General features: G+C 36.9%; 1 protein-coding gene across 1 annotated transcript in view; it reads left to right on the top strand.

The window, feature by feature from the left end:
• Nucleotides 1–25,776, top strand: part of HMGCLL1 (3-hydroxymethyl-3-methylglutaryl-CoA lyase like 1) — a 166,636-nt gene that overhangs the window by 103,068 nt on the left and 37,792 nt on the right. Inside the window, exon 7 of the mRNA XM_036248424.1 lies at nt 1,320–1,508. Coding sequence (XP_036104317.1) covers nt 1,320–1,508 — 189 coding nt within the window. The remainder of the gene's footprint in view (nt 1–1,319; nt 1,509–25,776) is intronic.

Raw genomic sequence — 25,776 nt, 5'->3', positions numbered from 1 at the left:
TCACATTGTACTTTGTGTTTCACATTTTTCCTGCCTGGAGTGCACTTTGCATATTATAGTTCAGGTTCCCAAATACACTTGCGTGTGCATTTGGTATTTAACACTCTTCTCATACTCTTCTTTCTCAGCCTCCCCAACAAGTTAATGCTTCATTTATCTTAAGCTGGCCCTTGGGCCCTTGCCTCTTGACAGATCTAGGTCAACTTCCTTTGCCGCATGGCCTTAGACTCCTGTTTCTTTGTTTAAAAAATTTTTATTTTAGCTGCAATTACACATTCCAGAATGGAATTGATTAAGGTCTGTCCTCATTTGACTCCAGGCTCCATGACAGCATGAGCCATCTCAGTATTTATCCGCCCACTATATTCTAGCACCTAGCACAGTGCCTGGCATGAAATGGCACTGAAGAAATGCATAATATATGAGTTAATGAGTGTACATGTGCCAGATTTTGTACAATGTGATTTATATATATTCTCATTTTTTCACAGCTAAATATGTCATTATCGACATCATTGTTTTTGTCATTCTTAACAATTAAAAAAAAATGAGGATTTGAAAATACCCAAAATAGGGTGTTTTGTTGTCCCTATTTTACAGACTAGGGTCTGAAGTTTAAACAGGTTAATTTTTCTGCCCAGTATCACATGACTAATATGGGTAACAGGTGAGATTTAGATCCAGGCCTGTCTAATTCCAGAATCCATGTTTTGGTCAGCAAACCATGTTGTCTTCATGCAAATTCTTACTGCTCTTCAAAGTAACATTAGTTATTCAGCTTGAAGGGCCCTTGCACTATACCTTGATATAATATCAAGCCTTAGCACTTGAGTCAAGAAATGCAAGATCATATTCATACATGCATGCATTTATGAGTCAGAAATATTTGAGCCAGGAAAATTAAGCCAGAAATATTTAGTCACTCTACCAATTATAAATCTACTGAGTGACAGAGCTGAAACTGGTATTACTATTTCTTGACCTCAAATCTAATGCCTTGAGAAATGCTATCTCCAAAGTAGATTTATAATGCTTCCCTTTGGGGTTGAGAAAAGTAACCCTGCCATAATTGAAATTGTAGTTTATAATTCCTAACTGATAGATAGTTACGATTTTAGGGCAAACTTGAATATTAATAAAAGATAATTACAGTAATGTCATTCAGGGCTTTATATAAAGCTTAGGATTGAATGAGCAAGGAAATGGACCAGAAAACTAAAATGTTTTCCATGGGTACGTCATGATCATAGTTGTGATGTTTACCTCTATGTTTGCTGTTCATTTCCATTGTTTTACAAGCTCTTCAACTGTCTCAATAGGTATCCAAGAGGTTGTATAGCATGGGCTGTTACGAGATCTCCCTGGGAGACACAATTGGCGTGGGAACTCCAGGAAGCATGAAGAGAATGTTGGAAAGTGTCATAAAGGAAATCCCACCCAGTGCTCTTGCCGTTCACTGTCATGACACATACGGACAAGCCTTAGCCAACATCCTCACGGCCCTTCAGGTACTTTGTGTTATCTGTGTGTATGTCAGGTGCGTACCCTTATTTGTAATACAAACATTTTAAGAGCTTCAGTGAGAGAACATTTTTAAGTTTCTATGGATATATATTTAAACAGTGCCTGCTACATGACAAGCACTCAGGAATAATTTGTCAATTGCTCTTTTTTTTTTTTTTTAGGACAATAATATCTCTTATTACTGTTGATTTGATTTGATAAAATTCCTGAATTTGTTCTTCTTAAGATATTAATCCCCTCAAAACTGTATCTGCTTTCTTCAGCTCCTATGTGCTTCCAGCCATAAAATTTAATAGGTTGAAATATGATCACATTCTGAGGAGTACAAAGCATGAAGATAGTAGAATGTACTGTTGTAATCATGTAACTAATGTTCCTTTTGATAATTTGGTGCTCTGTGATGAGAAGACATGGTGCTGAAATATGGAATATTTTGTTTAAGATGTTTTTCTGATGTTGGCAAGCATCCTTTTAAAAGAAACCCTGGTTTCTATCAAACATATTCTGTTAGATGATCAAAATGAAGAGATCTAGAATGTTGGAGGGCTAAAAAGTGCTTATTAAATTCTAATGATAACTCAGTTATTGTGAATATATCTAAAAGAATAGATATAAATAGCATTTAAGGGTATTGTTTTAAATTAGTGTTCATTTCTTAAACTCAGCTCAAAATAGATTAATTTGATGTTCTTAGAACATAAGATTTTGATGATTAATGATAAGACTCTGTGAAAGTTTTTTGTTAAAGCTGAAAATCAGTAAGTAAAGCTTAATGTCACAGTCCTAAAGTGTATAGTCGCTTGGCAGAAGTTAAAAAGCAATGTGAAGATCAAGCCCCACAAGGGCTTATTTTGACTTGGTAACATGTGTGCACAAATCCTTAGTTACCCTCTGGAAGCAGGCGAGGAACAGTGTATTGGATTAGAAGAGAAACGCATTATCCCACGGACTTTTGGGCCTGGGAATTTTTGCAAATTTTTTTCCCTAGGTATTTTCGTTTCTAAAACAATACAGAACTAGGCATCACTTCAGGATTTTGTGTTCAGCTGCAACTGAAACTTAAGTGTCCCTGACCAGCAAGTTTCTAAGTTCCTAAAAAGCTGCGTCTCAGCCTGTCTCTGCCTCCCCCCATCTCCCGTATGAAGATATCCTCTATATGGCAACACATGGAGTAATATTTTATTCTTGTATTATTATATAATGAATGCTAGTTTAGTTTTTTGGGATACAGGGCTATAGTACAAAATCTAGGAACTCAAACTTCTGCTTCTGGGCAGTCTGCCTCTTAAAAATGCCCAAGTATTGCTGATATCACATTATGATATTAACAGTTCCGGAAGGCCCATCTGAGGGAGTAACGTTTAAAATCAAGTCTAAAGAATAAGAAGGGACTAACCCAGTAAGGGGGGTGTGGGTGTAGGCATGCATGTGCACCAGTCTGTGAAAAGGATACTTCAAGCAGATGAAACACCATTTGGGCAAAAGGCCTTGGGAGAGGGGAGGATCTTGTTCTAGGAACAGAAAGAAGACAATATAGTCACAGGAGAAGGTAAGCTTTAATGCCATTTTCTGAATTAGTTGAATTGCAGAGTTTCCATTTATAGAGAGATGGGGGCTGAAGTCCCAGGGCATTTGCCCATTCTGTACCAGCTGTACTGGGGAACACAACACAACCTAGGGCCCAAGCATGATGGGGAACATGGTGAGAACCTATATAAGGCTGAGATTCTCCCACGATACCACACCTTAGTCAAAAGGCGAACCAGCAACAACTCTGTCTCAAAGGGAGAAAGCAAGCACATTCGTCTCATGGTCTTGGCTCTGAGTGGAGGAGAAATACAAAGGCTCCCTTTGTCCTTCATAACCTTTTGTCCACCCTCATGTGGGCTCATATTCCCATGGTGTGCAGAGTTTGAAAGACCCAAGATGATAAATTACTTTGAAAAGGCTGGGGGCTAGTAGCACCTTCTGATAGGAAGAAACGTTTCAGAAGGAATACATCTTCAATTTAAGCCCAACTGTGTGTGTGTGTGTTTGGTGGTGGTGGTGGGGAGGATATTGTACTCTTCAGCAGCTCCTGTGGTAGTAGGACGTGCGACTCTGTCTGTAACCATTTTCTGTTCTTTTGCTGTGTGGAGGGCAGGAAGGAGGCTGGTTTGCTGTTACATTGCCAAGAGCTTATGTTACAGTCACAGTGTAAATAGGTGAAGAGGGTGACTGTTGCTTGTTAAGCAACACGCTGACATTAAGCTGGAGAGGCTAGTATAATTGAACAGTCGAGGAAATGATCAAAAAGTAGAGGTCTGATGAGGAAGCTGAAACTTAGAGTTGTAGAGGTTTTTTTGTTGTTCTGTTTTGTTTTGTTAATCCTTACCAGAGGATATTTTTCCACTGATTTTGAGAGAGAGTAGAAGGGACAGAGGGTGAGAGAGAGAGAAACAAGAAACATTGATTGGTTGCCTCACGTACGACCCCCACCAGGGCTGGGGTCTAACCTGCAACCCAGATACGTGCCTTTGATCAGAATCAAACCTGAGACCCTTCAGTCTGTGGACTGATGCCCCAACCCCTGAGCCAAACCAGCCAGGGCAGAGGGATTTTTTTTTTTTTTTTATGTCTTTTCACTTTTATATAGTTTAATAAGCCGGTGACAACATAACAACGAAATATACGCTGCTGCTCTCTTTGGAACTGTGTAACCGAGACAATCTTCACATGTGTGGGAACTTTTATGCTGATAAAGCTAGCCAAACGTGGCCCCGGAATGGCTCTGCAAACACACACATGTACTGGTCCCAAGCAACACCAAGCGAGGCAGGGTCGCTTTCTCCCCTCCCCTCCCCTCCCCCTAACAGCAACAGCAGCAGCCAAACAACCAGGTTCACTTTTAGTGGAAGAGAAAAAAATGCCACGGAAAAAACAGTCAGTGTTTAAATAGAAGGGAACTCAGAAAGTTTCACTTCATTATGAACAGGGCCAACCTTGGCTTCAGGAAGCAGTGGCCATACTTCATTTTTTAAAATGGAATCTTTGAAGTGGCTTCTAGTAAAATTGGTGTAGGATGTGGAGTGGATATCATTTGCTTTAATTTAGGGGTTGAGAAACAGTTTACAGCGCTCCAAACTGGATGTTAATATTAAGGCAAGCAGACATGTAATAAGTGGAAACTTGGCCACATGGTAGGAAACAAAAGAGAGTTATAAATAGAACATCCCCCCTTAGTCTGGAAAGCACATACTAATCATGTAGCAGAGGGTAGCAGAGGAATTTTTCCTGGGTTTCCAGGTTATTGTATTTTTAATGACATATACATATGACATAGGACTGTATGTAGATAGTTATATGGATGTCAAGAATTCATAATTATCAGATTTATTTAATATAGAGAAGTGATTCTGAAACTATAGATTTGAGTGTGGGGTATTTATAACTGCTCAAAACCAAAAGAACAAGAATATGAGGTGAGAAAGGGTACAGCATTTTAGTAATAGAAGAAACATATATGGCCCAATATATATGTAAAAATTGAGCTTTACTCTTCTATACATTCCCAAGTACCTAAGTAAAGCACCAGTGAACAAATTGTTTAATCTACTTAATACCAAACAATTGCATAGTCTCTATTTTTCTCCACTCAAATGATTTGTGTCTTCATAATTGGGTCAATACAGAATAAAATAAATAGAATCCAGTACCACAAAATAATAGTACCACGTTAATGGATAGCACAGAGACAAAGCTGAAGAGGAAATATTTAGCTTTCTCCTGAAGAAATATTATGCGCCTTTTTTTTCTCTTAAATTTAATAGACTTTTAGCTTAATGTGCCTTTCCTCATAATGTTTTCCATATGTTTATTATTCTTCTTTAGAAAAACAAAATTATTTACCTAATTTTTACATCAAAGCATTCATTTTTTACAGTGACTTTTACCAAATCACGTTTAAATGCTACCAAACAGCACATCTTTTTTTCATGTAATTTGTTTTCGAGGTTCTCAAGGAGAATTTTTAAAAATTCTAGTCATAAGCCAGATGAGTCCGTTTCTCAGTTCTGTATCTGTAGAATGCATACAATTAAGCTGATATGCAGAGTTTCTAGAACAATTGACTGGGTAATAGTGTGTTTGTTTAATACTAGTATTACAGTCATTACAGATGAAACTAATAGTAATAATAACTTTATAACCCCATGTATTTGTGAGAAGAGCCAGGAGACGTGAAGTATTACATTTCAAAAGTGTTTTGTAAATACAGGGTGGGGCAAATGTAGGTCTACAGTTGTTTGGGTGGAAAAACAATACAATAATTAATAATACAAGTATAACCTGTGTCTCTGGTACTCACAACTGTAAACCTACTTATTTCCCACCCTGTATATGCATTAGATATTATTCATTTCTTTAACATCTTTTAAAGCCCTAAATAGAAATTGATAACCAATAAAGAAAAAAAATTGGAAGCCCCTGAAAAGTGTATTAATTCTTTCAACAGATACGTGTTTTATCAGACAGTGTCATGGATGTTAGATTCAGATGTTGAAGTTTCTGAGCAATAATGTTGTGAAGAAACTGTTTTAGTTAAACTCGGTATTGGCAAAAGTTCTTTGACAGAGGTTTTTGTGCCGTACAATGATTTTTTTCCATGTGTTTGTTTGTTTATATTAATGGTGAAAAATGAGTAAACATTTGAATAACTTAGTCTATCTCCAACATCTTTTTATTAATATAAATTTTTCTCTGATTAGACAATCTGTCAGTTTTTGTCTTCAGAGATAATGCAATTTTTATCTGTTTCTACATATTCACTGGGATTTAAAGGCTGTTTGGAAAAAAAGCTGCTTCCGAGCTAGATGGAATTTTAAACTGGCATTCAATTAATCAATATTTAAAAATAACACATGTGGAATTCTGTAATGTATTAAAATGAATGGTTAATCTTTATGTAATGGATTATGCTTAGATCATAAACTTGAAGCTCACCACGAAAGAAAACACGTCCAACCTACTCTGCCTCTCCCGAAGAAAGTGATCCGTGTTGATCAAATAGGCAAATGTTATAAACATTGATTATTAGGGGTTTTTCTCTACTTAAAACTTTAATTGGCAGAAAAGCAATGAAGAAAGAACATGAGTTCATCAGCCGAGGTTTTGTTCTCTTTATTTTTTATTTTTTATTTTTTTATCCTCACCCGAGGACTTTTTTCCATTTTTTGTTCAGATAGAGCTGGAGGGAGAGAAAGGAAGAGAGAGAGAGAGAGAAACATCGATGTGAAGGGACACACATCGCACTGCCACCCGCACGACCAACCAGGGCCGGGGACAAACTGCAACCAAGGTACGTGCCCTTAGCGGGAACCGAACCCAGGTCTCTCCGTACCGCAGGCTGACGCTCTAACCGCTGAGCCAAACCGGCCAGGGCATGGCTTAACTTTTTAAATCATCACTTCCCCACCTATATCATCTTTAATTTATATAGTTCATTGACTCTCTGGGATAAGGTATGCATAGGGAATGATAGTTACACTTTGTGATATCCATTACCACAAATCACAGCTCCTAAGATCCGGGGACATCCCTAACACAGACAGACTGTCCTTCCGGGACCCAGAGAAGCAGTAGCTTAGAAGGGGAGCCCTGAGAGCAGGTGTGCACAGAGTGGAATCAAGGACCATGCAGGTGAGAGAGAAGAGAAGGAGGGGAGGGGAGCTGCTCGATGGCTGTTCATTGCCCACAAGGCTGAGTGTTGTGCTTTTTGCTTCATTTCCTTGAAATTCCTCAGTGTCCTTCCAGTGGGCACTTCTTTTTTCACTCAAGTCATGCAGGCAACCTGTCTCATATGTTTCTAGATTTCCATTTCTTCAAATGCAAAAGAATTCTGTCACACTAGAAGATAATTCAAAGTCCATGTTCCTATCTACTTTATGAATTTAAAGCCCAAAGTCAGTAGAGGGAAGGACATAATGTAAATTAGAGAAGAAATACATCAAATATAGAACAAAAAGACCGTAGACAAAATTAAGGAAACAAAGAGCTGCTTCTCTGAAAAGATGAATAAAATTGGCACCCAGCTGGTGTGGCTCAGTGGATTGAGTGTCGCCCCATGGAGAAGAGGGTCCAGGTTCGATTCCCAGTCAGGGCATATGCCAGGGTTGCTGGCTTGATCCCCAGTAGGGGGCATGCAGGAGGCAGCTGATTAATGTTTCCATCTCTCCCTTCCTTTCTCTCTAAAAAATTAATAAAAACATTTTAAAAATAAAATTGGCAAAGGAAATATAGTTAATCAAATATTACTTATTCATCTTAGAAATTTTGACTTTATTAGTGTGACCACATTATGCCAAAAATTATATTAATGGGTGGTTCTTTGTTTTTACCTCTGATTGCATCAAGAAAAACAGTAATACTGGGCTGTGGCTTTAACTGCATTTTCTTTGTACATAATCAAGTGTTGAGTCAGAATACAGACTTATCCTGGTTGATTTAACCATTCTTAATTTAAAATTAATCTTGTTATCTTCAGGGAAAAATAGTAACATTATCTATTCATGTAATTTTTTTTCTTACCAGTCTAGTAGTGTTGCTGTTTTCTATTTAGGACTTAACTTTGGATTTTAGATTATTGGTGGGGGGTTGGGGCTAGATTATGCTTCCTCCCTTGACTTTTAAGAGATGGAAATTTCAAAAATCGGTACCTTTTAGAGTACCTCTCTTATCCACTCTGTAAATGTCTCATCATATTGTTTTAATATTGTTTCTAATATCTTGTATTTAACCAAGTACCTGTCCCATCTTTCTCAATATATGTGGCTTTAATTTGGAAATGTTTTGCCCTGCTGTTTGCATAAAAACAAGTTTTTCATTTTCATATTTCTTCTTGCATAATTATTTTCTCTTGAAAATTCATATTTATGAGGAAACTATGCACATGTACTCTTGCCCTTGAATGTAATATGACACTCAGATTGATATTTGTTAGTGTTCTCATGACTGTTTTCATTTTATTTTAATAATGGTTATATGGCCACCCCTACACACACACTAAACCACTAATAACCGTAATAGCTAAAACTCAAGAATCCTTTAGCTTTATTGTTTGAACAACTTTCTCAAATGGTTCCAAATATTTTTAGGTTCTAGGTTTGAACTAGGTGGAAATAATGCAATCTATTTGATAACAATGGCTCATTTTTATAAAATTCGTACTTTGGAATGCTGAACTTGAATATATTATCAGTAAAGGTTACATTCAAGAATGAAAGACAGTGGAAGAGGAGTTTAGTAAGTGCAAGTTAAAGACGTGGAATCCTAATCTGAAAGCTACAAATTTTATCCACATTTACATATAAAATTTTATAATGTAGAGAATATAAAATGGAAATTATGTCTATAAATTGTGACCATTTAGAATTACTTTATGAATTATTTAACAATGCTAGTTTAATGAAAAAGTATTTATTGGCTATCTTTTCTGTGATAGCCTCTGTGCTTTTAGGTGTAACAGACAATAAAGAAACAGAGTAAAACACCATCCTGTACTCAATAATTATTTCACCTATCAAATAAAATGTGGAAAGTATTTAAAACTGCTTAGGCAGTAAGTCACTTTCATCTAGGTTATACCTATAAGTTATACTAATTTAAAGTTTTTATATTTGTACAGATTTTTAAAAATTTAAGAATAAAGTGATGGTTACATATTTCTATTAAATATTTTTCAAATTAAATAAAGCTATTTTTATAATAAATGTGTTTTTTTTTTTTTAATTTTTGAGACATCATTGGTATACAGCTCTGACTACACCTACTCTGAAATGATCACCACACCAAGCTTAGTTAGAATCGTTATCTCACGTAGATACTTTAAAAAGTAAAAGCAGAGAGCCCATCCAGTGTGGCTGAGTGGTTGAGCATCAACCCATGCACCAAGAAGTTGCTGGTTGGATTCCTCGTCAGGGCACATGTCCAGGTTATGGGCCCAATCCCCAGTGCAGGGCATGCAGGAGGTGGCCAAACGATGTTCCTATCTCTCTCTAAAAAATCAATAAAGAAAAAAGAAACAAGTTTTCCCTTATGATAAGAATCTTAGTAATTACTCTTTTAATATATACACAGCAGTGGTAACTGTAGTCTTCGTGTTGTACACTGCATCCCCTACATTCCCAGTACTTCATGACCTTATAATTGGAAGTTTGTAGCTTTTGACCACCATCCTCCAATTTCCTTATCCCCTACTACACCCCCAAACTCCCATGCCATTTTCTGTGAGGTCGGTGGGATTTTTTGTTTGCTTGACTGATTCCATAGATAAGTAAGATAATTCAGTATGTGACTTTCTTTATTTGACCTAGCATAATGTTCTCAAGCACAAGCATCATATATATAGAAACAAAAGGCAAAATTTTCTCATATTTTATAGATATATAATACTGTATTAATGTGTGTCTGTGTGTATCTCACAACTTCTTTATCATCCTTGGATGGACATTTAAGTTTTCTCCATGATTTGGCTATTGTTAATAATGCTGCTATGAACATGGGGGTGCAGATATCTTTTCAAGTTAGTAATTTTGTTCCCTTAGGATATATTCCCAGAAGTAGAAATGCTGAATTATATGGTAGTTCTATTTTTTAATTATTTAAGGATCCTCTATACTGTTTTCCATAATGGCTGTATCACGTTATAATCCTGCCAACAATGCACAAGGGCTCCTTTTCCTCCACATCCTCACCAGCATTTGTTCTCGCACTTTTTGATGATGGCTATTCTGACAGGCACGAGGCAATATTTTCCTTGTGGTTTTAATTTGTATTTTCCTCTTTACTAGGGATATCAAGCATCTTTTCATGTATCTGTTGGTTATTCGTAAATTGTGGAAAAAATGTCTATTAAGGTCTTTTGCTCATTTTTAATTGTAGTATTTGTTTGTTTTTTTGGCAGTTGAATTGTATGAGTTCTTTATATATTTTTTAAATCTTATTTTCAAATTAAAGTTTACATTCAATATAATTTTGTAATAGTTTCAGGTGTACATAATATGGTTAGATAATCATATACCTTACAAAGTGTTTCCCCTGATATTTTCTGTACCAAACTGGCACCATACATAGTTATTACAATATTATTAACTATATTCCCTATGCTGTACTTGACATCCCTGTGCTTGTTCTGTAACCAATAGTACTTCTCAATCCCTTCACTTTTTTTTTTTTAATCCTCACCCGAGGACATAGAGTGGGAGGGAGGAAGGGAGGGAGAGAGAAACATCGACGTGAAAGGGACACATCAAGTGGCTGCCACCCGCAGGACCCGGCCGGGGACAAATTGCAACCAAAGTACGTGCCCTTAGTGGGAACCAACCCGGGTCTCTCTGGACCACAGGCCGACACTCTAACCGCTGAGCCAAACCAGCCAGGGCTCCCTTCACCTTTTTTACCCACTTCCTAAGTCCCTTCCCTCTGGCAACCATCAGACTATTCTCTGTATGGATGAGTCCTTTAAGTTTTGTTTCTTCATTTATATTGTTCTTTACATTCCACATATAAGTGAAATCATGTGCTACTTGTCTTTCTCTGACTGAATGATTTAACTTGGCATAATACTCTCCAGGTCCATCCATGTTGTTGCAAAGGTAAGATTTTGTTTTTTATTGGCTGAAGATCAATCCATTGTGTAAATGTACCACAGCTTTTTTTTTTAATCCACTCATCTACTGATGGACACTTGGGGTGCTTCCAGATCTTGGCTATTACAAATAATGATGCAATGGACAGAGGGGTGCAAATATTCCTTCAAATTATTGTTTCTGGTTTATTTGGATAAAGTACCAGAAGTGGAATTGCTGGGTCATAAGGCAGTTCTATTTTTAATTTTTTGATGTAACTCCATACTGCTTTCTACAGTGACTGCACCAATCTGCATTCCCACTAACAGTGCACAAGGGTTCCCTTTTCTACATATCCTCACCAGAACTTGTTGTTTGTTGTTTTATTGATAGCCATTCTGACAGATGTGAGGTGATATCTCCTTGTGTTTTTAATGTGCATTACTAGTGATGTTGAGCATCTTTTCATATGTCTATTGGTTATCTTCATGTCCTTTTTGGAGAAGTGTCTGTTCGGGTCCTTTGCTCATTTTGTAATTGGATTTGGGGTAGTGGGTTGGTGTTGACTTGTCTGAGTCCTTTATAAATTTTGGATATTAACCCCTTATTAGATGTTTTATTGGCAAATACATTCTTCCATTCAGTGGGCTGTCTTTTCATTTTTTAATGTTTTTTTTGTTTGTTTGTTTGTTTTGTTTTTTTGCTGTGCAAAAACTTTTTAGTTTGATGTAGTCCCTTGATTATTTTTTTCTTTTGTTTTCCTTGCTTGAGGGGATATATTAAAAAAAATATATTACTAAGAGGCTGCCTGAAATTTTACTGCCTATGTTTTCTTATAGGAGTTTTATGGTTTCAAGTTTTACATTTAAGTCTTAATCCATTTTGAGATTATTCTTGTATATCGTGTAAGAAGGTGGTCTAGTTTCATTTTTTTTTCATGGATCTGTCCAATTTTCCCAACACCATTTATTGAGTAGACTGTCCTTGCCTTCTTTGTCAGACATTACTTATTAACCATTTATATGTGGGTTTATTTCTGGGCTCTCTACTCTGTTCCATTGGTCTGTGTCTGTTTTTATACAACATATACCATGCTATTTTGATTACTATAGCCTTGTAGTTTAGTTTGATATCAGAGAGTGTGATTCCTCCAACTTTGTTCTTTCTCAATATTTATTTTGTGCCTTTTCATCATCTTTTATGGTTCCATATAAATTTTTGGAATATTCTAATTCTGTGAAATAAATAATTGATATCTTGATAGGAATTGTGTTGAATCTATAGGTTGTTTTGGGTAATATGGACATTTTAACAATATTCATTCTTCCTATCCATGAACACAGTATATGCTTCCATTTATTTGTATCTTGTTCCGTTTCTTTCTTCAGTGTCTTATAATTTTCTGAGTACCGGTCTTCTACCTCCTTTGTTGAATTTAGTCCTAGGTATTTTATTTCTTTGGTACAATTTTAGGTGGGATTGTTTTCTTCGTTTTCCTTTCTGATAGTTCATTATTGGTATATAAAAATGCAACTTATTTCTAGATATTTATTTTGTATCCTGCTACTTTACTGAATTTATTTGTCAGTTCTGGTAGTTTTTTTTGGTGGAATCTTTGGGATTGTCTATATACAGTATCATGTCATCTGCAAATAATGACATTTTTACTTCTTTCTTTCCAGTATGGATGCCTTTTGTTTCTTCTTCTTATATAATTGTTGTGGCTGGACTTCCAGTACTTTAAAAAGGGTGGTGAAAGTGGACATCTCTTGTTCCTGATTTTAAGGGAAAATACTTTTAGAATTTCATTTCTCTTCATTGAATATTATGTTAGCTATGAGTTTGTCATATATGTTCCCTCTATTTACACTTTGCTGAGACTGTTTATCACAAATGGATGCTGGAGTGTGTCAGTGGTTTTTTCTGCATCTATTGATATGATCATATGATTTATCCTTTTTTTTTTATGTGGTGTATTACGTTTATTGATTTGCGGATATTGTATCAACCTTGCATCCTAGGATTAAATTCCACTTGATCATGGTGTATGATCTTTTAAATGTATTGCTGGATTTGATTTGCTAATATTTTGTTGAGGATTTTTTGCATCTGTTTATCGGAGATATTGGCCTACAGTTTTCTTTCTTTGTCTGGTTTTAGAATTAGCCGTGTCCTGGGCTGTCTGTTCAAATGTTACTCTAACCAGGGCTGTTGGGTGGGCTATGAAGCTTTTAGGTTACTCTGGTAATGTTCTCTGATCAGGAGGGCAGAAGGCTATATTTAGCAATATGTGGGCCTACAAATTAGTTTCCCTACCAGGACTCAGTGGGAGAAGCAGCTCCATGCCTCCTGAGGCTCCTTTTTTGTAGTCTTATGTCAAGATGACCTGTGCTCCAACAGGGCCACTAGCTTTACTTTTGGGGTGATGGGCTCTGCTTCCTGATTCCCAGCTCAAGTTCTTGGGTTAGACAGTAGCTTTTAGGTGTTCTTGCCAGCCCTCTAGTCAGATGAGGCCAGGAGGCAGATTCCATAGTGGGATAAAGATATGACTCAGCTCTCCAGCCTGGATGGGACTGGGAGAACCTACTTCAGCAACTCCTAAATTTTTCCCAAACAGAACCCTGGTTGGAAGGGATCAGGAGCTACTTAAAGCAGAGGGAGATACTATGAGTTAAACCTCTGCCTAGATGGAACAAGAGAATCTTCCATGGCCATTACTGGCTCTTTCCTGAGGCTGATCAGATCTGCCTGCCTCTGGGCTCCAGTGTAGCTAGGTTATACAACTTCCAGGTCTTCTTGCTAGCTCTTTTGGGCAGATGGGTCTGGGAGTCACACTCTGCAGCAGGTGGCACTATGACTGTGTTCTTCTACCTTGGCATAGTCAGACCAGTCTCCAAGGCTTGAAAATCTCCTCCTTTGAGGACCTGATCCCTGTGAAGTTCCCTGGTCAAATTTCACCACCACCTTAATTCTGCACAAGAGCAAAGCCACTGGTTGAGACTTCTACTGGGACTCTTCAGGTTAGGGACACAGTTTGCCAAGACCTGAGTACTGGTTGTTACAGTGTCTTTCCCCCTATAATCTCTAAGGGGACAAAACCTGGGTTTCCCACTAATATTAAACCCTTATCTGATATAGTTTGCAGAAATTTTCTCCAATTCTGTATATCATATTTTCATTTTGCTGTGCAAAAAAATTTGAGTTTGATGTAGTCCCATTTGTTGATTTTTGCTTTTGTTGTTTGTGCTTTTAGTGACATGTTAAAAAAAAAAAAATCATAGCCAAGACCAATATTATTGAGCTTTTCCCCAACATTTTATTCTAAAATTTTTATGGTATCAGGGCTTATGTTTAAGTCTTTGATTCATTTTGAGTGAAAGGTGTGAGATGGGGTTTGATTTTACTGTTCTGTATGTATTTTTAGTTTCCCCAGCACCATTTGTTGAAGAGACTATCTTTCTCCCATTGGGTATTCTTGACACCCTTGTCTAATGTTGTTGACCATATATATTGGGAACTATTTATGGTCTCTCTATTGTGTTCTATTGGTTGATGCGTCTCTTTTTCTGCCAGTATCATATTGTTTTTATTAATGTGGCTTTGTAGAAGTTTGAAATCAAGAAGCCTGATACCTCCAACTTTCTTTTTTATCAGGATTGGTTTGACTATTCTGGGTCTTTTCTATTTCTGTGAAGAATCTGTTTGACATTTTAATAGAGGTTACATTGAATGCATAGATGGCTTTGGATAGTATGATCATGTTAACAATAGTAATTCTTCTGTTCTATGAACACAGGATGTCTTATTTGTTTCTTCAAAGTTTTATAGTTTTCAGCATAGACATTTTTTACCTCATTGGTTAAATGTATTCCCAACTGTTTTATTGCTTTTAATGCTATCGTGAATGGGATAGTTTTCTCTGTTTCTTCTTCAGATGCTTCAGTAAAAGGATGCAATTGATTTCTGTCTGTTGAATTGCTATCCTGACACTTTATTGAAAGTATTAGTTAATTCCAATAATTTTTTACTTTGTGGAATTTTCTATGTATAAAATCATGCTATCAGCAAATAGTGAAAGTTTCACTTCTTCCCTTCTGAGTTTGATCCTTATAGTTCTTTGTGTTGCCTATTTGCTACAAGTAGGACTTTCAGTATTGTATTAAACAGGTGTTGTAATTGTGGGAATCCTGTTTTGTTTCTGATCTTAGAGGAAATGTTTCAGTTTTTCTTCATTGAGTATAATGTTAGCTCAGGGTTTCTTGTATATAGAATTTGTTATTTTGAGGTATGTTCCTTACATACCCAGTCTCTGTGTTTTTTTGAGGTGTTCTTATGATGTATTATAGTTATTGATTTGTGTATATGGAACCATCCTTGCATCTCCAGGGATAAATCCTACTTGGCCATGGTATATAATCTTGTATTCTTGTACTATCTTTATCTGGTTTTGATGTCAAAGGCTGGCTTCATAGAATGAATTTGGAAGTGTTTGAGGAGAATTTGTTAATTATTTTAAATATCTGATACAATTCTTCAGTGAAGCCATCTTGTCCTGGAGTTTTTTTGAGTAAGGAGATTTTTGACTATTGATTTAATCTCTTTACTTGTTATTGGGTCTGTTCAGATTTTTTCCTGATTCAGTCTTAGTATGTTGTGTTTTTGGAATATCAGTTGTATTTATCTTTTTGCAGAATGAGCTCTTAGTTTTGTTGACTCTGCTGTTTTCCTGGTCACTATTTTTGCTTGGATCTTTATTATTTTCTTCCTTCTGCTAATTTTGGTCTTAATATGTACATGCATTTATTACTATAAATGTTCAGAACTGCTTTTTGTTTCCTACAGTATTTTATATGATGTATTTCCACTTTCAATTTCTTGAGAGAATTTATTTTTGACCAGTGGTTGTTTTGAAGTGTGTTATTTTAGACTTTTAGACTAGAATTGAGAGTCAGGCACAATCATTTCTACATTACAAAATCAACTCACTAAGGGTCAAAAATATTCAAAAAAATAAATTTACACAGCACTTGCATTATAAGTAATCTAGAGATGATTCAAGTTTACTGAGGATACATGTAATTTTACGTTCAAATAGAATGGGAGGGAGAGAGAGGGACACATTGAGTGGCTGCCAACCAGGGCCGGGGACAAACTGAGGTACACGCCCTTAGTGGGAACCAAACCTGGGTCTCTCAGAACTGCAGGCTGATGCTCTAACCGCTGAGCCAAACTGGCCAGGGCTAGTTATAGAGGGATGGCTCTATTTGCTTAATCTATTTAGGTGCTTGGCTACTGGGAACATATACATTTGTGGCTGTTATATTTTTTTGATGCACTCACCCTTTTGACTTGACATGTATATTGTCTAATATGCGTGGGACTATACCTGTCTTCCATACACTTGGACTATTGTGTGTCTTTAGAGCTGAAATGAGTTTCCTGCAAGCAGCATGTATTTGGGTGTTATTTTTTAATTCATCCAGCAATTCTGTGCCTTTCAATGGAGAGTGTAGTCTGATTATACTTAGGGTAATTAGCCATCATGTCTTTTTCTATCTTTGTTACCAAGTTGTAGCTATTGTTACTTTTATTGCTCTTTTACCTTCACGTTATAATGTAAGTGTTTGCAGTTGTGCTTTGGCAGAGACAGTTCTTCAGCTGTAAGCTCAATTTGGGGGGTGGGGGTCAGCTGTTTGAGCTCAGCTGGGAGTAGAGGGTGTGCCACTGGCTGAGAATAGCTGGAAAGACCTGCTTCTTTGGTTCCCTGCCCAAGTGAGGCTATGGGATGATCTCTGTGGTTCCCTGGAGTCTCTGGTCAGGATTATTAGTTATTTGTGACTGTGTACCACACTTACTAGGGGGAGCTATGAATTAGCTTCCTTGGCAAGGCAACAGGACTTGGGGCCTGCCCAGTTCCTTTTCTGGGGACTCAATCAGGCAAAAGTGTACACTGAATATCCTGGTTAGGTGAAGATACAGCTTTTTCTCTACAGACCAGGAAATCTTTGCTCTCTATTCAAGTTGCAGTGTAAGTAGGCCTGTTGCATGGACTATACAGCTTCCCATGTGCTCTGGGAGCTCCCAGGTGAGGCTTAAGGCCATATCCAGCAAGGAGAGGGATGCAAATTAGGGACAGCAGGAGAATGGGAACTAAAGATTATAAAATGCTTTGTTTTGGGCCTTAATTCAAGCTGACCTGCACCCCAAGTTCCCTAGCTGATGATGCTGGATTGGCTCTGTTGAAAATAATTACTGTCCACCACCTACCTCACTGGAGTGTTGCTAAGTTGCACAGCTTCCTGATGTTCTTGCCAGTCCTTCTGGTCAGGTTGGGCCATGACTCTTACCTGGGGAAACCTGCACCCCCATCGATTTTCCTGGCCAAGGTATACTACCAGCTTGGTTCTGTAGATGAGGAAAGCCATGGTTATGACTACTACTGGGACTGTGCTGGTTGTTGCAAGCCCTTCTCAGTCTCTTTCAGACTCCTAGTAGTTGAGCCCCACAAATGCCACTGTGATCACCAATGCTAGAGGAGCTGGATAACCTCACTGGGCTCTCCTTCTCCACTAGAGGTACCATAGATGACCTCTTGTCGCTGTGCTGATCGGGAGCAAAGCAGTCAGAATGTAGCAATTCCTTTACCCTGCTAATGCAATCTGTCTTGGGTCTGTGGCGCATAAGGGTACGTCAGCCTCACGCCTGTTCTCAGATTCTCAGTGGTGTCTAGTCCGTGAACAGTTTTTTCTTATTCTTTCTGAAGGGAATGAAGTCAGGAACAACCTATGTGTTCTTGGTGATGTCAGTCCTAGTATTGTTTGCACTTACCTGTATTCTCCAAATATATGCAAACCAAAGAAATTACTTATAATCATACCACAAAAGGAAATTACCATTAGTTTTAAATAGGTCATTGTCACGCAGACATGTATGGAGTTATACATCACTCAAGCACTTGTGGCAATGTCAGTTACATAAAAGTATCGCACACCCACTTATTTATAGTGCATAATACTTAATGGTAATAAATGAATGTTACTGGCTTATGTATTTCCTACACTTTTAGAGTGTACTCTTTCTACTTATAAAAAGAAACATTTCCTGTAAAACAGCATGCCACACCATCTAGGTTTAAGTACACTATGATGTTCACACGACAACACACAGTAATGACTCTCTCAGAACATGTTTCCATTGTTAAGTGGTGCATGACTGCATATATAATGTTTTTGGTAGTATATTCTGCTAGGTAAACCTGCACCTTTTGATTCCCATAACCCTCCCTATCCACACATGTGTGCCTGAAGGAAGTGGAAATAATTAATGATAGCAAAGGTTCTGCAGTGTTTTTGACAAACAGCAATGTGGCCAGTGTGGGTAAAGAGGATTCTGGTAGGCCATTGTGAGTCCTTGGGGTTTCCCTTTGAATGAAATGCAGGAAAATTGCAGGGCTGAGGGGATGTGGCTTACATTTTAAAAGAATTACTCTGGCTGCTCCATGGAGACTAGACTGCAAGGAAAGGCAGAATTAGAAACAGAGAGAGATAAGGATAGCTTAAATCAAGGTGGTAACTCCTGAAGTAGAAGATTCCTTTTACTCTGCTCTCATAACTACAGATAACTAAACCTCACATTTTTAAGACTGTATATGCTTCAGTAACCAAAACCCAGTGTTTTCGATGAAGGTGCAAAGATTTTCTCTTTTTATAGAAGAAAAACAGTAATTTATTTTTCTACCTAGACATTTTAGAGCACTTCCCCTTTAACATATACAAGGGTATATAGATATCAGACCTTAGAGTGGAAAGTATTAGTAACCACGTCAGCTATAAGAAGGCTGCCAAAGTTACGCTTAAAAAATGAAACTCCTTTTGATTACTAAGACCTAACACTTCAGTAAAGAGGCAACTTTCATCCTCCTATATCTTTAAGTAAATCATGCAACAGTAACACACAGAACTCCATAAGAATTAGAATCTCCAGTGTGCCTGAGACCACAAAGCAGTTGATTTATGAATATGTTTGCTTATTTAACATGATGGCATCTTACTGTAGGCTCAGGAAACAATAAGTGTGTCCCTGTCTGAAATCCAAGTGACTGAGTTCATGAGTGGTATTTATGGGGAAGTTGTGATTACATTATGAAGAAGTGAATATAAAACGACTGTTCCTTTAAGAAAATTGTGTATGTGCATTAAGAAGTTGGGGTAGGAAAATGAAGAGCCTTTTTTAGCCATTTGACTTGAAATATGTAATTGAGAGAGAACATTAATGAGGCTAATATGTGTATTGTTTTTCTCGTCAACCTTGGTGCACAGAGGGATAGGTATTAATGGCTCACTCACATGAAAATCCTGCTTTGGTATGGATTTTAATGAAGGGCTAACTTGTATGACTGAGCTTGCTCTGGGATCTCAGAGGTTTGCAGGTTGTATCCCACTCGTTTTACTCCTGCAAGTGTGAGAGAGAGTGGTAATGGGGTTAGAATTTTGCTCCTTAGTAATTCAGGATCCAAATAGAGACTCTGGTATTTAGTAAGTAGAGGAACTTGGATTAGTTGGAATCGGAGATTAAAATGAATCTTTTGAACTAAAGTGAGTAGATCCATACGTAATTATCTTTCTGTATTTTTAACTTTAGCCTTCCATAGACTAAAGTACTGTTTTCTTTTTCAACTAAAGAAGGAAATCATCGAATGTCTACAAATGAATTTCTGTATTGTACTGACACAAAAAGAAAAACCAACTAACATGGATAAGATTATGTGAAGATCAGTTGTGGTTATATAAATGCAAAGTTTAGGATGAGCATGGCAGGGGATTTGTAATTTCATGTTCCATGAAAATAGTTCAGGAAGTCTATTAAAGCTGCTCAGATTTTACTAGGACTCCATAGTTCCACTGTACCACACATACTTTCAGACATATGCAGCATCAAAATACATACACAATGTAAGGAATAGCATTGGCACATTGTTCCCAGCAGAGTAAATGATTAAGTCCACACCTGGTGAGGGTGGCTCCTTCGGTTGTAAAACATGGGAGAGGCCTGGGTGAACTGAGATCCCTTTCAGTTTTGACTTGTGTGAATGTCAGATACTTAAAGTGATGCACAGTTCACATAGAAGATAAAGAGGAAAAACACAAAATTGTGAGACATGATGACATTTCCAAGCCACGGCTCTCAACTTTTAGAGACACAAGTGAACTATACATTTATAGATCATATTTTTCCTCATGATTAATTTATATACCTATAAAAATTAATTGGGTAAAATAAAGCCCATGTGAAAATAGCTTAGGGGGTGACATAGTAGGTTGTTCCTGACTTTGCTCCTCCTCATTAGTGTGGCACTTGAGCAGAGAACACAGCCTGTGGCTTCCCTGGCTGTAGAACAGAAGCACCTCACCAGGACATCCAGTGTACACTGTTGCCTGATGAGGATCCAGGTCCCCTCCTGCTGTCCCAATAGGACAGGGAATCCATAGTGCCAACTGCTGCTCAATATCGTACCACTCAGGACTCTTTAGTAAACCTGACCAGAGAATCTAGGGAACCAAGCCAGCAATCACCTCTGTCCTTAGAGCTCAAAAAACTGACTTATCCAAAAATATACCCTAATAGTAGAGCCCACCTACACAAGCAAATTACCAGCAGACATGTCCAGAAACCCAAACTTTGCTCACTGGTGAAGGATCATTAGAAATCAGGCCAAATTGACACCTCCAGAGGAAACTAATAAAACTCTAATAGCTAACCCTAAAGAAATATACACAATTAAGAATAATTCTATTAAAGAAGTTTAGTGAACTATAAGAACACACAGACTAAAACAAGTTCAGCAAAGAAAACCGCAATACAGAAATTCTAGAGTTAAAAAAGTAGACTATCTGAAAATAATTCAATAGAAAGCTTCCATAATGCAGAAGAACCAGGACATTAGAAATAATCAAATAAGAACAGCAAAAGAGTGAAGACTTTCCCAAAGCTTAGAGAATTCATTACTGTACCACTAGACCTGCCAGAAATCCTAAAGGGAGTTCTCCGAGTGTAACTAAAAGGATGCTAATTAACAACGTCAGGCAGTATAAAACATAATGATAAATACACAGTCAAAGTTGAATTCTGTAAGATGGTGATGTGCAATTCACTTATAACTTAAAGGCTAAAAAACAATAATGTTTTATTAGTTATAGTATATAAATCATATGTAAATTCAATACCTCAACTGTGAGGGGAAGTAAAAGTGTAAGCATAGAAATTCTGTTGAAGTTGTTACTAGTTTAGATGGGGAGGGGGAAGTTAAGATATTTTATGTAATTCTCATTTTAACCACAAAATAACATGACAAAGAAATTAGCATACTGATAACACATAGACAGCGGGGTAAGAAACAAGGAAAAATGGACCTATATAATTAGAAGACTATTTACAAAGTGGCAGTTATAAGTCTTACATCAATTACCGTGAACAGAATACATTCTCAAAAGACACAGAAGGCCTGACTGTATTAAAGAACCAACAACATGCTGCCTACAAGAGACTCACCTTGGCCTTCAAGACACATAGGCTGAGAGTGAAAAAAACAAAGCAAATAGTACCACCACCCCAAAAAAAACAGGGCTAGCTATACTTATATTAGACAAAATAGATTTAAACTAAATGGTAAAAGAGACAAAGATCATTATATAATTAAAAAGGGGTCAATCCATCAAGAAGATTTAACAATTGTAAACGTGTATGTGCCCACCATTACATAAGACAAAAACTAAGAGGAGAAATACATAGAAATACAATTACAGTTGAGGACTTGACTTCATTTAACAATTGTAAACATGTATGTGCCCACCATTACATAAGACAAAAACTAAGAGGAGAAATACATAGCAATACAATTACAGTTGAGGACTTGACTTCATTCTCAACAATAGATATTCAGACAGAATCAAGAAAGAAACAGTATATTTGAACAACACTATGGTCCAAAATGGAACATTCTTACATCAGCAGAATACCCATTTTTCTGAATTGCTCAGGATGGACTATATATTAAGCCACAGAACAAGTTTTAGGAAATGCTGTAGGAATGAAATCATAGCAAGTGTCTTATCTGACCACACTGGTATGAAACTAAACATTCTCTTGTACAATCAATGAATGGATAAAAGAAGAAATGTGAGGGAAATAGAAAAGTATCTTAAGACAAGCAAAAATGGAAACACAACATACTAAAACTTATGGGATGCAGCAAAAGCAGTTCAAAGAGAAAAGTTCACACAATAAAGTATTACATTAAGAAGAGTATCCCAAGTTAACAACCTATATATGCCTTAAGGGACTAGAAAAAGATCAAATTGAACCTAAAGTTAGCAGAAGGAAATAAATTACTAGAGAAAAGGAAAACAATAGAAAAGATGAACCAAACTAAGAGTTGGTTCCTTGAAAGAGAGAAAAAAATTGATTAACAAATAACATCAGAGTAACAGTGCAAGGATAGACATATAGACAATGACAACAAGATAGCTAAGAAAGAAATTGGAACATACACAGTCACCTGATTTGTGTTAAAGGCATCACTACAATTTAGTGGGAAAAGCATGATATTTTCAATAGATGGTACTTGTTAAATTGGACATCCACAAAGAAGAACAGTCTTAATCTTAACCCTTACTTCTAACTGTACACAAAATAAAGTCCTGGTGGACTATAATCTAAATATGACATGGACAAATGTTTGGTGAAGGCCGAGGGAGACACCTATAACTAAAAATGTCCTGGCCAGTTTTGCTCAGTGGTTGGAGCTTCGGCTCCCACTGGGGGTACGTACCTCAGTTGCAGTTTGGCCCTGGCTGGGGTCATGTGGGTGGCAACCACTCAGTGTGTCTCACTTCCTCCTCCTCTCCCTCCCCCGAAAAAAATAAATAAATATGGAATTAACATGAGAAAATATTTTACATGGGCAGAGATTTATTACATAACATTTTTATAGGCAGGGATTACATTACATATTATGAAATAAAGGTCTAACAAGATAGAAAAATATTGATAAACAAGCTATAATAAAGTTAGAATTTTCTGTCCATGAAGATACATTATATTTTTGCTGTCAGCTGCACATAGAAAGAGCTTGGAAATCATCAACCTCGTTAAAGCTGGACAAACTACAAATAAATGACTTTTTTTGGATCCACCAGAAAACAGGTTGTGGGGCAAAATCAGAGATGCACAGCCAACGACCCCTTATATGGTAGGAACACTTAAAAAGACATTTGACAAATTGCTGGAGGCTGAGTGGAGATACACGTGAGAGTGAGAAACACCTGGAGCCAGAGTCACCACAATATGATGCATTTTACCTCCGGGAACCACACATGGTTCTAAGAGTGAGGATCTGAGAAAAATCCTCCCGTAGCTCAGGTAAGGAGAGGGGAAGAGGCATCACTGTGTAGTATTACAAGATCATTGTCAATACAAATGCCTATTCTCCATGGACACAGACCTTAGCAGAGTCTTACCCTAGCTGGTGAAGGGCCTTTTTCTCTCACCCAAGGGGTAGAAACATTGATACTGCTAGAGAAACACTTGTGAAGGTCTCATCTCCTGAGACACAGCCCACTAAAACTCTGAGATTTAATCATAAGACTATTACATGTTTCCTGCCCCAAAACTTATCACCATGCCAAGAAGGCTTTGCCGTAGTAACTGACTTACAGCTAAGAACGCTGCAGGCGGCTCTGAGGTGGAGAACCCAGGGAAGCCCACTGTAAAGAGGAAAGATGAAGTCACGGAAATGAGAGAAATCTGAAGCCTCTGGCCTTTACAGCACCGACATTACACACAGCCAGACTCAGAGCCAGACTCATACATTCTCACACCGATACGACCTGTTTTCTTCAGTTCTTCATCAGATACAATATGTCTGGCTCTCAACAACAACAAAACCACAAGACAGGTCAAAGCCAGTAAGAAAACACAGCCTGAAGAGACAAAGCAAGCTTCAGAACCAGACTCAGATATGACATAGACGTTAAAACGTTCCAACAGGGAGTTTAAAGTATCTGTGAATCATATGTTAAGAGAAAGATACATAATTGCATTGAATTTGTCGTCATAAACCATGCAAGCTACAGAAGTGTGGGATGAAATATGTAAAGGGTTGAAAGAAAAAAAACACCAACCTCTACCTCTATAGTCATCAAAATTACTCTTTATAAGTGTCAGAGAAACAAGTGCTCTCTCAAATACTGAGGGATTTCATCATGAGTACATTTTGCACTACTAGAAATATTAAAAGATATTCTTCATAGAGAAGGAAAATCATATATATATATATAAATTATATATAAAAATGACAGGGAATTTAAAGTGTGAATAATATGTAAAGGGCTTCAATGACATCTAAAGAAGAAAGGAAGAACATCAGAGATGTAAAATAAAAATTAAAATAGAAGATTATATTTTACCTTCAATTCAGCTAATAATTGCTTACTTAAAATAATATTTACAAAATATAGTGCAACTTTAGCATATGGATAAGTGAAATGAATGACAGCAATGTTATGAGACAGGAGGGAGAAATCGGGAATACTGGTATTTGAAGGTGAACTCTGACTAGTTAAAATTGTGTGTTGGAAATTCTAGCAAAATCACAAAGGTTTTTTTTTTAAAGAAGAAATTGTTATGCTAAGAGAAGAGATACAATAGAATCATAAAATTTTCATTTTAAAAGGAAAGAAGAAAATAGGGCAAAAATACAAAAAACAGAATACATTCACACACATGATGGGTATTAATTTACTTATCCAACTGTGATCATCTTCAATGTGAATGTATACATACTCTGATTTGAAGACAGATTGTCAGAGTGGATAAAAAGCAAGACCTAACCATTTTTGATCTACAAGAAACCCACTTTAAACATGAAGATTCAGATGTGTTAAAAATAAAGGAATAGAGAAATACATATATATTTCCTGCTAAAACCAAGTGAATGAAAGCCCACAGTAGCTATATTCATTTCAGACAAAGGAGACTTCATGACAGGCCCAATTATCAGCGATAAAGAAGTACATTATGATAAAAAGATAATAGCCCAAGAATAAATAACAATTGTTAGTGTCTATGCATCTAAGCAATACAGTCAAAATTCACGAGGCAACACTGACAGAAATGAAAGAAGAAAAAGACAAATTCACTATGATAATTAGACTTCAAATTCTTTATCCAGTCATTGATAGCTCGGGCAGGAAGTCAGTAAGGATAGAGCTGATCTGCAGAGCACTACCAATCAGTTTGTTTTAATTGACATTCGTAGAATACTTCATTCAATGACAGCAGAATACACACTTAGGAGAAATTGGATATTGCAATAGAGTATGGTTAACATGGTAACTTTCTGTACTACATATTTTTTCAGCAAATAAAAAATATGTTTAAACAAATACATTAATATATTTTTCACAAAAGAAGAACATATTAATGATCATGCAATTATGCAAAAGTACTCAACTTTATTAGTCACCAGAGAAGTGTAAACTAAAACCACAATGAAGTACCACCACACAGCCACAAGAATCGCTAAAAGCAAGCAGTCTAGTAGGTTTGGGTACGAATGGAACAAAAGGTACTCTCACAATGCTGCTGGGTGTTC

This window comes from Molossus molossus, unplaced genomic scaffold (assembly GCF_014108415.1).
Source record: "Molossus molossus isolate mMolMol1 unplaced genomic scaffold, mMolMol1.p scaffold_m16_p_8, whole genome shotgun sequence".
Classification (NCBI taxonomy): domain Eukaryota; kingdom Metazoa; phylum Chordata; class Mammalia; order Chiroptera; family Molossidae; genus Molossus; species Molossus molossus.
Note: the sequence above shows the minus strand (reverse complement) of the source record. Positions and strands in the feature narration are given on the sequence as shown.